At 35.0% G+C, this 15,216-nt stretch overlaps 1 protein-coding gene across 1 annotated transcript in view; it reads right to left on the bottom strand.

Annotated features, from left to right (window-relative positions):
* ATRNL1 (attractin like 1) overlaps nt 1-15,216 on the bottom strand; it is a 706,302-nt gene that overhangs the window by 399,399 nt on the left and 291,687 nt on the right. The window contains exon 25 of the mRNA XM_007173145.3: nt 9,313-9,374. Coding sequence (XP_007173207.2) covers nt 9,313-9,374 — 62 coding nt within the window. The remainder of the gene's footprint in view (nt 1-9,312; nt 9,375-15,216) is intronic.

Consider the following 15,216-nt stretch of genomic DNA (forward strand, 5'->3'; position numbering starts at 1 on the left):
GAATGTAAAATGGTGCATCTTCTTTGGAAAATAGTTTGCCAGTTTCTCACAATGTTAAATCTAGAGTTACTATATGACCCATCAATGCCACTCCTAGGTATACACCTCAAGAGAAATAAAAACGTATCACCACACAAAAACATGGACCCAAATGTTCATAGTGGCATAATTCACATGAGCCAAAAAGAAGAAAAAACCCAAATGCCCATCACTGAAAAAGGAGAAATAAAATGTGTCATATCCATACAACGGAATGGTATTTAGCAATAAAAAGCAATGATGTATTGATACATACAACATCATGGATAAACCCTGTAAACACTGTGATAAGTGATAGAAGCTTGTCACAAAAGAACAAATATTGTATGATTTTAATTAGTATATGAAAATGTTCAAAATAGGAAAATCTATATACAGGAACTAGATTATTGATTGTCTAAAACTTAGGGTGTGGGACAGGGATGTGAAGTGACTGCAAATGGGTACACAGTTTCTTTTTGGGGTGATGAAAATGTTCTAAAATTGACTGTGATAATGGCTGCAGAGCCACTGAATTGTGCACTTTAAATGGGTGAATTGTACTGTATATGAGTTATATCTCAATAAGGCTATTTTAAAAAATAAAATTAGAAATTAGAAAATGAATTTAAAATTAGACAATTGTGTGTAAAAGTGAAAGTTTCAAATTTTCTAGTGTTCCTATATGATTCAGGAGTAAAAAAAGACACTGATTAACATTATTACTGGTTAGGAAAAATATACATGTTAAAATTTAAGGGCATTCATTAAAGAAAAAATAAGAAATGTATAATTCCTAAACTGCTAAAAGGAAAAACAACTAAAGAATATTAAAAGGACATTCAATTTAACAGAAAGCAGGGGAGAAGAAAAAAATATTGCTTGAGAAAGCATTTTAAAAAGTGAAAAGATGGAGAAAAAAATTAAAATACAACAATAATTGCAATAAATAGAAATTCACTAAATCTTTGTCTTTAAAAGTCAGAGATTTTCAGATTATTACTACAGGATAAACAATGTGCAGATATTTGTGGTGTACATGAAACACATTTAAAATCTCATAAAATAAAAAATATTGAAAGTAATGAAAATAGATTTACCATGGAAATTCTAAAAAAATGATACTATATCTAAGTTTATATAAAACAAGTTATAAATTAAGACAAAAATTTCAATAAAGACATAGAGAATTCAAAATGGTTAAAACAATTCAATTCCACTCTTAATAATGGATAGAAACACCAGACAAACATAAGTAAGGAAACAGAGGATTTGAACAACACAATAAACCAACTACATTCAAAGGACATATGTAAAACACTATTCCCAACAACAGGATACACATTCTTCTCAAGTGCACATGAGCTATTGTCCGGGATATACCATATTTTAGGTCACAAATTTTCTCAATAAATTTTAAAAAATAGATATCATGAAAAGTATCTCCTTTAACTACAGCAGAACAAAGTCAGAAATCAATAACAGAAGAAAACCTGGAAAACTCACAAATTTGGGGAAATGAAACAACATACTCTTGAACAACCAACAGCTCATAGAAGAAATCACAAGGGAAATTAGAAAGTACTTAGAGACAAATGAAAATGAAAACAGAACATAATAAAACTGATGGGATGCAGTAAAAGCAGTGCTAAGGAGGAAATGTTTAACTATAAATGTTTACACTGAAAAACAAGAAAGATCTCAAATCAACAACCTAACTTTAAACTTAAGGAACTAGAAAAAGAACTAAACCCAAAGTTAGCAGAAGGAAGGAAATATTGTAATAAAGATTAAAACAGATAAATGAAATAGAAAATAGTAAAATAATAGAGAAAAATCAACAAAACCAACGGTTGGTTCTTCAAACCAATCAACAAAATTGGCAAACCTTTGGCTAGATTTACTAAGGAAAAGAGAGAAGATTCAACTTACTAAAAATAAATAAAAATATAGTATAGATATTACTACTGATCCTATTATAATAAAAGGGATTTATTAGAGTGTACTATGAACAACTGTACACAAATTGTATAACCTAGATGAAATGGACAAATTCCTAGAAACACAAAACCTACCAAGACTGAATCATGAAAACATAGAAGGACTGAATAGAACTATGACTAGTAAGGAGATTGAATCAGTAATCAAAAATCTCCTGACAAAGAAAAGCCTGGGACCTGATGGCTTCACTGATTAATTCCTCTAAACATTTCAAGAAGAACAAATACCAGTCATTCTCAAATATTTCCAAACATTAAAGAGTAGAAAACAATCCCTAAGTCATCCTATGTGGCCAGCATTATCCTGATACCAAAGTCAGACAAAGACACAAGAAAAGAAAAGTACTAATATCCTTTATGAACAATGATGCAGAAAAGGGGAAATTATTATTAAAAGAATTATATACTATGACCAAGTAGGATTTACTCCTGGAATGCAAGGATGGTCTAACATGGAAATGTAATACTCCATATTAACAAAAAGAAGGGGAAAAACTCACATGATTACTTCCATAGCCATATGAATTTTAGTACCTCAAGGGACCCCAAGTAGCCCAAAACATCTTGAAAAAGAGCAAAGATGGAGGACCCACACTTCTTGATTTCAAAATTTACTACAAAGCTACAGTAATCAAGACAGTGTGATACTGGCATAAAAATGGACAAAAGACTTAAACAGACATTTCTACAAAGAAGATATATGAATGGCAAATAAGCACGTGAAAAAGTGCTTATCAGCACTAATCGTTAAAGAAATGCACATCAAAACCACAATGAGATGCAAAGTTGCACCCTCTGGGATGGCTACAATCAGAAAAAAAAAAAAAAAAGAAAGGAAAAAGAAAAGAAAGAAAGAAAAAGAAAATTACAAGTGTTGGTGAGAATATGGAAAAAAGGGAATCCTTGTGCACTGCTGGTGAGAATGCCAACGGTACAACTGCTATGGAAAACAGTATGGAGGTTCTTCAAAAAATTAAAAATAGAATTACCATATGACCTAGGAATTCCTCTTCTGGGAATATATCCAAAAGAATTGAAAGCAAAATCTTGAATACATATTTGTACACTCATGTTCATAGAAGCATTACTTACAATAGCTAAAACATGGAAGCAACTCAAGTGTCCATAAACAGATGAATGGATAAACAAAATGTGGTATATACATACAATGGAATATTACTCAGCCTTAAAAGAAGAGAAATTCTGACATATATCACAATGTGGATGAGCTTTGAGAACATCATGCTAAGTGAAATAAGCCAGTCACAAAAGGACAAACATTATGATATCACTTATATAAGATATCTAGAGTAGTAAAGATCATGCAGACAGAAAGAGGAATGGTGGTTGTCAGTGGCTGGGGAAGAGGAGATAGGGAGTTACTGTTTAATGTGCATAGAGTTGCAGCTCTGCAAGATAAAAAGAGTTCTGGAGATGGATAGTGTAAATAGCTGCACAATAATGTAAATGTACTTAACATCACTGAATTGTTCACTCAAAAATGGTTAAGATGGCAAATTTTATATTATTTGTATTTTACCACAATAAAAAAATTGAAGGGAAAACCACAATTCATTAAAAAAATTGAAAATTCTAACTTGTTTGCACTTAAAAACATAATATTAAAGTGGATAAATATTAAGGCAATCTATCACTGTATTCACACTGAGGCCACACTTCCTGAGAGCTGTTCTCAGTCAATGACTGAACATGGCAGTGACAGTAAGGAAGGCCTGATCCTGAGAGATGCATAACTCCTCTTTTAGGATACAGAGTTTGGCTCAAGGACTCGCCATTGGTCTTGTCAAACTTTCAGGCTCTTTCCTTCAACTTTCCTTTCTTCTTGCTCTACTTCACGAAGGTCAGATTGGCACTGTGGTCTAAAAGATCTCTCACATTCTCCCTTGCTCTTTCCCTCACAGGAGTTCCCCCTAATACGTTTACTGCATGGCCAACGCCATTTTGGTCTACTTCTCTGAGGACTTGCGGTCTGAGCAATCAGGAGGTAAAATGGGGATTTGAAACTGGCTCACTCACTACTTGGCAGGCTAAAAAGAAACCATCCGTGTTGCTAGATGAGAGACAGAGAGTCCCTGGAAGAAGGCTTCAATTGCTAAATATTTCACCAGTGGTGACCTGGGGAAAATGCTTTCAAAAGAGAGTGGAGTTGGCTGACTACTGCTATGTTTGTATTGACCCTACAGAGGGATAATGAGAGGCTGAAGGCCACTAATAACCATTACAGGCTAAATATACGAGCTAGAGAGTCTCTTTTATAGCTTTAAATCAGGCCCTTACCTCTGACAGTGGAGGAGCCAATATGAATGAGCAGTAGACTGACGATCTAACTGTTAGAATTGCAGAGCTCCAGAGATGATAGACTGCTCAGCCAAAGCAGTCCTCTTATGCAAAGACAACGGCCACTGTTGGAAAACTGGAGCTCTTGAAATATGGGATAGGAATACCTAGAATGCACTATCTACATAGATGTTTCTGAGGATGTTGGTTCTACAACTCCTGTTTCTAGTAATAGAGACAACAGGGTCGCCCCCCTAAAGGCTGCCACCACCTCCTCTCCTGATCGCTAGACTAATAACTGAATTTAATGACAGAATAATGCATCTTGGCCTGAAAAGAAAGGGAAAAGATTATATACTTGAAAAAGCTGCAAGAATTGGCTAGCATGTACTGGCAGCAGCCAGGAGATCATGTCAGGAACTGGATTTTGGTGGTATTTGATCAAGGGGGATGGAATATAAGCCTGGATAAACAAGAATTCATGAATTTTGGTGCATAGTCTCAGGACCAGGTGATATAATACCCTATGGAGGACTCCAGAGGATGGGGCAAAACTTGATGAGGAAGTGATTCTTATAAGCCTGGAAAAAGCACCGGCCAAGGCAAAGTGAAATGGAAATGCCTGAGCTGCCCTAGAAGATGGAAGAGAAAAGAGTAAAAAAGCTGATAGGAGGGAATGTACCGGAATGGATATATTATGTAAGGCCGGTAGATTACTTTCTATGGGACGTACCAGTCACCAAGGCCATGAGAAATTTGCTGGTGAAAGGGGCACCAGCTTCACTAAGAAGTTCACTGGTGGCTTTCTTCTGCAGACGAGAGCTGACAACAGGAGAGGCAGTGACAAAGGGAGGCGTTAAGTGATGGGGCCCCAAAGTAAAAAAGATCAAGGGTCAGTGCTTAACTGACAGAATCCAGGGTCTACAATGAGGATAAAGTTCAACAAGACTGGAGGAGCAGCCAAGGGTGCTGGCCCACAACGAGCTGTGGGATGATTAATAATGGATGTATCTATCTCGAGAGGCAGCCAACAACGGTGCTATTTAACATTTACTTTTGTTGTAAGTAGGAATGGAGGAACAAACGCTGAGGGTTGTTGCCAAGAGAAACTCACGATCCTCTGCTCAGTTCCCAGATGAGTTAATTTACACATCCAGAACCCACTGAATAGGTGGCTGAGTCCATAGAAGAAAAGACATTTTGAAACATCTTGGAAAGTGTATAAAATGATCCCCAAAGGGACCTGTGTATGATTCCTTTACAAAGAGCCCTGTGTATATTTGGGTATATACACAGGTATGTACACAGTGCAAGAGGAGTAAGTAGATATTTTGATTACTATAAGACACAGGGTTAGAGATCACAGAGATACTCAAGGACTAAAATACCATCATGAACCCTTGTTAGACTTGAGGTATCTCCAGGGTCCAGGTAAGAAATTCTGGCTAAATTCTGGATCATAGTGGGCAACTGTGTCTATGCATCCACCCAGTGATAATTTCCCTAACTTCTCAAGTGTATAATTAGAACTTATGTACAAGGTGATTAGAGTAACCCCTACATTGCATCCCTGGCCTGTGGGGTAAGATCTATCATAGTGGGAAAGACCAAGTGGCAACCTCTGAAAATACCTGCCATCTGGTCAAGATGGTAAATCAAAAACATTATGTAATTCCAGTGGGACAGTGAAAATTAGAACCCCCATTAAAAATCTAAATGGTATAGGGGTAGTGGTCCCTGATATATCTCCATTTAATTTACCAGGCTTATTCTTTTAAAATTCAGATTCACACAGACTTACTTTTCCATTTTACATACCAGAAAAAAGTATTTATTTTTAAAATAATTCCTTTCAGTTTTCTAATCATTCACTATATTATAGTACACACTCTAACAACAACATCCTTTAATTCTAGATATGAAAGGACTGAGATTTAAAGATGCTAGGTGACCTACTTAAGATGGCACAGAAAGCTAAGATCAGAGCCAGGCTATGCCTATAAGTGATCTTCCTAGTACTGACTCAATTATGTTTACCACCAGAACTATGCCCAATATAAAAGTAAAAAACTGACACAAAGTTTATGAACTGGCCTCCATCAAACCATGGCTAAACTGAAAGGCTGACACATTCACCTTTGCTACTTCAATAACTCAGAAACAGCAATAGCAGTAATAGTGGCCTGATTGAAGGATGTCCATAAATGCCGACCTGTCTAAAACTCTCTTTTAAAATTTAACAGTGGCTTTATTTAAAAAAATAATAAACTTAGAAGTATTTGTGCATTTTTTTCTTAACAATGAGACAATTAGAAAACTGTCTAATTTACATTTTAATACTGAGAAAAATTTAAATGATAAAAAACCCATTAAATATACTTTATCTTACACAATGCTTAGAATATTTTATATTACTTTGTCCATGATGACAACATAATAAATAGGATCATCTCTAAGACATGGTACACATTAACACTAGCTTTCTTTTACTTAATAAAAGAGTTATTGAACTTAAACATGCACACAAATTCAAAAGCTTAAAATAAAACCCTAAACATTTAAATAATTTACATATATATTCAGCTTTGTGAATTTTTACACAAAACTAAACTTTTTAGCATATTAACATCCACATTATTCTGTCAAAAACTTTTATTTTTATGCATTAAATAAGGCTCATTCAATTACAACTTCTCACACTTTTCCAAAAACATTGCAACATTAATAGGCTTAATATCCCTTAATATTCAGAAGTACAAAATCAGAGAACGTTAAATATATTTAAGATGTTTCCTCGGAACTTCCCTGGTGGCGCAGTGGTTAAGAATCCGCCTGCCAATTCAGGGAACACGGGTTCGAGCCCTGGTGTGGGAAGATCCCATATGCTGCAGAGCAACTAAGCCCGTGCACCACAACTACTGAGCCTGCGCTCTAGAGCTCGAGAGCCACAACTACTGAGCCCACGTGCCACAACTACTGAAGCCCGCGCACCTAGAGCCTGTGCTCCACAACAAGAGAAACCACCGCAATGAGCAGCCCGCACACCACAGCGAAGAGTAGCCCCTGCTTGCCGCAACTAGAGAGAAGGCCTGTGCACAGCAACGAAGACCCAACACAGCCAAAAAAATAAATGAATTTAAAAAAAAGTTGTTTCCTCAAATTTCATTTTTAAGGGACAAATTTAAAGTATGAATAGACTTTGCACATGTTAGTGATATATATGATTTAGCATTAAATTCTGGAAATTAATACTTTTTAAGGGACAAAGACAAACATGATTGCTTTCAGAGCAAAGTGACCAACATGGCAAGGATTTTGACAACAAGAAGTGAATAAACGAACAGAGAATGTGTAAATTGGAGAAAAGAGTGTAGAAAACTAGAGGGCTGCAAATGGAGATGAGAGAGATTAGACTTGCTATGTATGGGCCCATATGGGTAAATGAGAAGAGCTATTACAGGGAGGCAGATTTCATCTCAATTATAAAGAACAATTAGTTATCTGAAGATAGAAAATGGTATCTCAAGAGATGGTGTGTTTCCTGTCATTAAAGGCATTCAGGCATAAGTTAGATCAGGGGTTGGGCAAATTATGTCCACAGGCAGAATTCAGCCTAGCAGCTGTTTTTATAACAAAGATTTATTGGAACATAGCCACTCCCATTTGTTTCCATACTGGCTGAGGCTGCTTTAGCACCACCACAGCAGAGTTGTTTAGATGCAACAGAGACCTTATACCCCACAAATCTTGAAATATTTACTAACTGGCTCTTTACAGAAAATGTTGGCTAACTCCTGTGGATAAGGTATTAGGAATTCAAGTATTGTATGGTGTTGTTATAAGATAACCAATAATGGTTACTTTGGTGTTGAGGAAAGTGCTTGGCATATCATCTGTGTCAAGGATTTGGTTTAACAGGTTCTTCACTGTTCAACGCAGCCCAGACAACTTGGTGAGTGAAGGTCAAAATTATATGCACTGTTTGTAAAGTTGTGTGCTGTGATGTGGGGCTATGCCTGCCAGAAGGAGGCACAATTGTCTAATTTACACAAAGGCACCTAGTGGACCAGTATAAGCGGTACACATCATAATCATGTTAACAAAAATAACATTCTTTCTAATCCAGATGATCTCAGGTGCCATCACACAGGTATTCTACTAAAATTCTACTAAAATTCAGCTGCTTCTCCTCGCCCAGTGTTTCTTTATTTACATCCCATGGAAATGAAAATAGATGTTCTACGAAGAGAGCTTTTAGGTTTTGAGAAATGCTACAAACTCCGCCCTCTCTTTTAGAAAGATACACTGCAAATTAACATATTAAAAACTGTGAGGAAAAAAAAACCTCTGGGAAGTAATGTCAGTTAAAGACAAACCAAAAAAGCCCTATTTAACTTCAGTATACACAGCATTTTCCAAATGTATTTAATTATGGAACACTTTTTAATGAACCTACTGTTAATATCTCAAATAACTAATATTCTAGGAAATTATGCTATATCCTAAGTCATATTTAGTACTTACTTCCAGATTATAAGTTCTCTGAGGGCAGAAAATACATACTTTTTCTCATTCCCTACAGATTTCATCACATTGCTAAGCACATATAATAATTACCTAAGAAATCCAAGAAATAATTGAATTGATATGGATTTTAATGCTAGGAGATGGACCTAATCAATACAGTGAATGCACTGTTAATTTTATTAATTAAAACAGGCTTTAATTACTTATATGACAGGGGAACACAGGGTTATCGTCCTCTTTCCACTGAATCAATTAGCTATTAAATAGTACTACAGCAAAATAAACTTGCAAAAGTATATGTCAAGTATGTTTCTTCTGCTCTGTAGTATATATATTTAAGTATATAAAACTATTCAAGACACACTGTATCATACTTAAGGTTAAAGAACTGATAAATTACCTAACAGATTGATAGAACATACATCAGAATATAGGTTTAACAAATTCAAAGTCAGTAAAAGCAAATTACCTGAAGAAGGTGACAAAAAACTGCACAAGATCCATGATTGTATTGTGTTGTGAGAATGCAATCTGAAAAATCAAAATAAAAGAAAGTTTGAAACTTACTGAATCTACGCTCTTCTTCAAAGTGGTGATGTTTCATGGCATTTGTAAATACAATATTTTTAAATCATCAAGAAATTTGGATCACCATATTATAAATCATATGTGCTGGAATCAAAATTTCATTGAGAACACCTAATATAACCAACTACTGATGACCTTTGCGCAGGCTATAACATTAAATGGTTTAAGAAAACTATCATATATGGAATCTAAAAAAACAGTACTGATGAACCTAGTGGCAGGGCAGGAATAAAGACGCAGACGTAGAGAATGGACTTGAGGACACGGGTGGGGGGGTGCGGGGAGGGAAGCTGGGATGAAGTGAGAGAGTAGCATGGACATGTATACACTACCAAATGTAAAGTGGATGGCTAGTGGGAAGCTGCTGCATAGCACAGGGAGATCAACTCCATGCTCTGGACAACCTAGAGGGGTGGGATTAGGAGGGTGGGAAGGAGGCTAAAAAGGAAGGGGATACGGGGATATATGTATACATACAGCTGATTCACTTTGTTGTACAGCAGAAACTAACACAACATTGTAAAGCAATTATGCTCCAATAAAGATGTGAAAAAAAAAGAAAACTATTATAAAATTACTTCAGTAATGCATGCTAAGACTTTCATGTGAAATCCTATGACATATTAAATGTGTCTAACTAAAACATGCAAATGAGTTTCTTCATCTAATAATTATCACATTTTTCTATCAATACAATTGATAATTGCTTGTGTGCCAAAAAACTTAATTTCAACTATATTAAGGAAACTGAAGGAACTAGTTTTTCTTGTATATTCTTGTCTAGGGAAGCTGCATACAACTATTTTGTTATAAACCCCTGCAAGAATAAAATACACCACCTCAGTTTATATTTTCATGCTAATGAATTTTGAGAGGAGAAATAAATCAATAAGCTAAAATTGTTCTCCACTTTTGTTAACATTATAGAGATCATACTGTAACATGTTTCTTGAGGAAGTATTATATAGTGTACTAGTCAATAATGCAGCATCTGAATAGAGAATATCTATTTAGATAGAGAAATAGAGAAAATCCAACTTTTTCACTTACTAGATGTAAATATTTTAGAAAACTATTTAACCTATTTTTGTCCCATATGTGATTGGCAATAATAAGAGCATCTACCTCATACTGTTAGAGAAAAGACTAACTCAATTAATAGAAATAAAATTATTGCCATAATATCTGGTATATAGTATAAGTATAATACAGTAAATATTATACTTTTACATCATGTATAAAGGAGATGGTCAACATAAGTGAATTTTCCCAGATAGCTGAAGCTAAACAATTAAGTTCTTGAAATCTTCTCCTTTAATAATCTTTTATGAAAAATTTTCAAAAACATGTAATACAATTTCCACTTCCAGTGAAAATGGACTAACAAGGATGAGATTTCTCTCTTGTCTTACAGAACTAGAAAACTATATAAAATGTATGGAAAAACCATATTCAGACATTAGACAAAACGCAGAGGAGGATATAATCCATGAGTGAAGGAAAAGAAAGGAAATGAGTCTCACAATTATCCCAGCCTTCAGGGCAAGGAATTGAAATGGCATTCTAAAATAAGAAATATTGTTTCTTATATAAAATAAAGAATTACAGCCAGTCCAGAAAATGGTTAAATTTTTGGTATATACATGAAAGCTTAAATATAATAACATTCATTTCCAAAAAGCTTCTAAGCATTTGAAGAATTACAGAGCATTTATACAGACACTGAGGGAAGACAATTGCTGTAGGAGATTGGTTCTAGGTGAAAATGTTTTAAAAGATTTAAGAAAAAACATCTTTTAAAATGGAGAAGATACAGATGAATTTTCTCTCCAGGTACTGTTCATGAGAGTATCTTAGAAACAGAGCTTATCAAACAATATTGTCAACAGTATCTTAAATCCATGGAAAGATGATTCTGAATACAGCAATTGAGAACTGGATAATCTTCAAAAGGATAATTATTTTGAAATCATAATCAATGAAATTGGTTTAAGATAAATTGGAATAGGAAGGTAAACTTAGACCGTGTTGAGAAACATCTAAATGAAAAAGAAGAAAAAGGACTTCAATAATTAGCAAATGTATGGCAAAGAGAAAAGAAAAAAATAAATAAATAATACATGTAACATAAAATAAATTTAAAAATAAAGTAATAAGATAAAGTATATAGAAGCAATTGCACTAAATGTGAACAGACTGAATCCTCATCAAAAGAGAGAGATTTCCATAGCACATTAAAAAGCATAATTTAGCTTTATGTTTTTTATAGAAAGCACATCTATAGCAGTGACACATTTATATCCAAAATATAAAGGATTGTGAAAAAAAAAATTGGCTCTTAAAAACAACAACAATGAAGGCATGAAGGATAATATCAATAGCAAAGTGAAATTCAAAATCAAAACCTGGTCAAATAAAATGTATACGGCACAAATAATGAATAAAAATAATAAACCTATATGCACCAAAAACACAGGCCAAATAAGTGAAAACACAATGTCTGGACTTATAAGGAGAATTAGATAACATAATTACAGAATAAATTTTAATATGTATATCTCTCTAATAACCTATCTGATCAAGCAGACAAAAATTAATTTATTCAGTCATTCAAATCATAAAGAAATATTCAAAGAAATATTGCTTAAGCAAGCTCTGTTCTAGGAGCTGGTAACAACCTTGTAAATAAGACAAAGTCCCTGGTCTCTTGGAGTTTGCATCCCAATAGCAGGAGGCAAAAAATAACCAGGTAGACTCATAAGTGGATTATCATAATTTTCGACAATGGTAAGTGTTCTGAAGAAAAACAAGGTGATGTGATGCAGTGGAAGGATATGTAGCTAGTTGAGATTAGGCAGTTAGGGGCAGCCTCACTGAAGACATGATATATGAGCTGGACATACAAATAATAAGAATGGTAAAGCCACACAAAGATCTGTCAGTGGAGGATTCCAGGCTTAGGGAATAGTACACTTAGGCTAGAGATGTTTGAGAAACTGAAGTTACAAGAGCTGGAATATTGTGAGCTAGGGGCAGAGAAGTTAAAAATAAGTTCAGAGTGACAAGCGGGGGTTAATTCACCTAGGTCCTTGGCATGATAAAGAGTTTGGAACATATTATAAGACCTGAGCCATGTAATGACATGATCTAACTCTCAAGAAAAATATCATTCTGGCTGCTGGGTGGGAAAGAGATGATAGAGGAAAGCAGGGACATTAGAAAGAAGGATATTGGATTTTTCTAGTTTTAACATGATAGTAGTTTGCACAAGAGTAGTAGCCATGGAGGCAAAACCAAGTTGATGGGCACATAATTTAGAGTGAAAGGTGAGAAGGCTTGGTGAACATTGGATATGACTCATTTAAAACTTCTAAGAGGATGTTCAGGGCCACCTCATTATTCGAGCTAACAACAACAACAAAAAAGTGAACAATTAAGTAGGAGGAAACCAGGAGAGTATGGTGTCAAGGATGCCAAGGAAAAGGAATCTTGCAAGAGGAAAGTAGTGGCTGGTTTTGTTGGTTGAGTAAGATGAGGATGGGACTATGACCATTAAATTTGACAACATCAACATTGTGGATAACAAACAAATGCACTTTCAATGAAGGGGTGGGAATGTTAATCTAAACAGAGAACATAAGACGAGTATGTAATGTGAGGCAGTACAGACAGCAACTACAGACTGAACTTCCAAAAAGGTCTGTTAAAAACAGAGCAGAAAGAATCAGGAGCATGTAAAATAGGAAAACAAATCTTTTGTTAAATCCACAGAGCATTTAGAAAAGTAGACAGTGTAGATTATGCAGAGAAACTACTTAAAAATTCTGAATGGTAGTGATTTTATGTACTATATTATCTGATTAAAATCAAAATTAAAGCTATAATTTTGGATATAATCAAAACAAGTTAACTATTTGGAAATTAAGAAATATAATCTGTGAGGCCGAGTTCTAGGTGGACAGTGGCAGTGGTAGCATAGTTTTAAAATATCCCTGATTTTCCACATTAAAAAAAAAACTCAATATCTATCTATCTATCTACCTACCTACCTATCTATGGCAAGTAAACTGCAGAAAGAAAATACATAGAAAACAATTTCAACAAAGTTCAATGAAAAATTATCCTCCTCTTGAATGCCGAAACATGAACAGGTACGGATAAACCACAACACCAGACACATATGGTACCAGGGTCTGCGAGGGAGTAAGAAGACGGAATCAACAGGAAAACTCAAAAGGCCTTCAATGGAACCAGGCAGGCCCACTGAATACAGAAGGTAAAAATGTAAGTGGTCTGCCTAGTCCAAGAGCATATGAGTGCAAAGGGTCCTTGAGAAGTTCCAAAAGGAGCTAGAACAGCTTGGGCCACATGAATTTTCAAAAGCAACCAGTCAAATCTCTATTCCAGGACAGGCTCCATATTGAGGAAAAACTGTTGGAAGTGAAATCAAAATTGAGCAGAGCGAGAAAATGGAAACAAAGGAAAAAAGTTCCAACTGGGGAGAGGAACAGAGCCAAGACATCTTTAAAAACCAAGTGATACATTTTGGGGGGAGGAAAAAATACATCTATATTCAAATATGGGTCTTGCCACTAATTCCTTTGCATACTGTCAATGCAAATCATTATCATCACTCTGATTCTTTAACCTATAAAGGGTTTTGCATTCCTTCAAGATAAGTTATGCATAAACAGTGGGAATAGCCAACAGTGTTAAAATCAATTTAGACTGGCAAAGTACATGATTCAAGCTGGTACTGCAGAATTTTATTATGGTTTGCTTGCCCTTTCTGGGTCCATATAGCTAAGTAACTGGGGAAAAAAAGTCATGTTTTGAGGCAAGTAAGCAAAACATAGACCCAAATGAAAATATCTACAATGTCCTGCATTTTCTCAAAGAATATCTGAGTAAATAAAGCAGTCAAGTGAAGGATCTACAAGTTACAATCAGGAACTAAAGCACTAAAACATTCTAAAACTTTAATTATATTATCTATCTGTAACTAATCTGTTAATATAATTGTACTCAAGAGTAAATGTAGATGGCACAAGCAGTCTCTATACTTAGCATACCATCTGGATTCTGGGGACTCAAGCTAAACAGCATTTGATATTGGTTGTTCAAATGGAAAGTCAGCAGTACAATGTGTTGTGCAAGTCTTTTTAAATGTTTCTCCACCTGAGACTTTCTATAGGAAGTTCCACAGGAGATAGCCTATGGAACATACTGTGTCAGACAGTTCATTGTCAGGCACAGGCATAAAAATGGAAGGCAGATACAAGGAGATTTGGTTGCACTGGTGAACAAGACCAAGCGAGCACTAACTCAAGCAGATTCCCTCTCAATATTCTCTCTCTGGAGTGTCAAGGTATTCATCCATCAAATATTTCACTGAATATCTATTATATTCTGGGCACCATGTCAGGTTCTTGGATATATCAGTGAAAAAAAGATTCTTCGTGGTTGTGGCAGGGTAGACAGAAACAGTAATAACAATTATAAATTATATAGTGTTTTAGAACTTGGTAATTCTAATGGGAAAAAAAAACCATTAAAAGTATCCTATTTTCTATATTAACATATGTGGGACAAGAAATCACTCCTTGGTAACTAAAAACATGCAGAAGTACTGAGAACAGACAGGAGAAAAAAGCAGGGGTAGCAGGAAGAAATGATACTAGCATTAGTTGCAAATGTATCTGACTATTTTCTCAGCATTTCTCTCTCTAGGAAGAGCATCCAGCAACTCCAGGCCCCTTCCAATGAAACTGAAAGACCTACAGAG

This window comes from Balaenoptera acutorostrata, chromosome 16 (genome assembly GCF_949987535.1).
Source record: "Balaenoptera acutorostrata chromosome 16, mBalAcu1.1, whole genome shotgun sequence".
NCBI lineage: Eukaryota > Metazoa > Chordata > Mammalia > Artiodactyla > Balaenopteridae > Balaenoptera > Balaenoptera acutorostrata.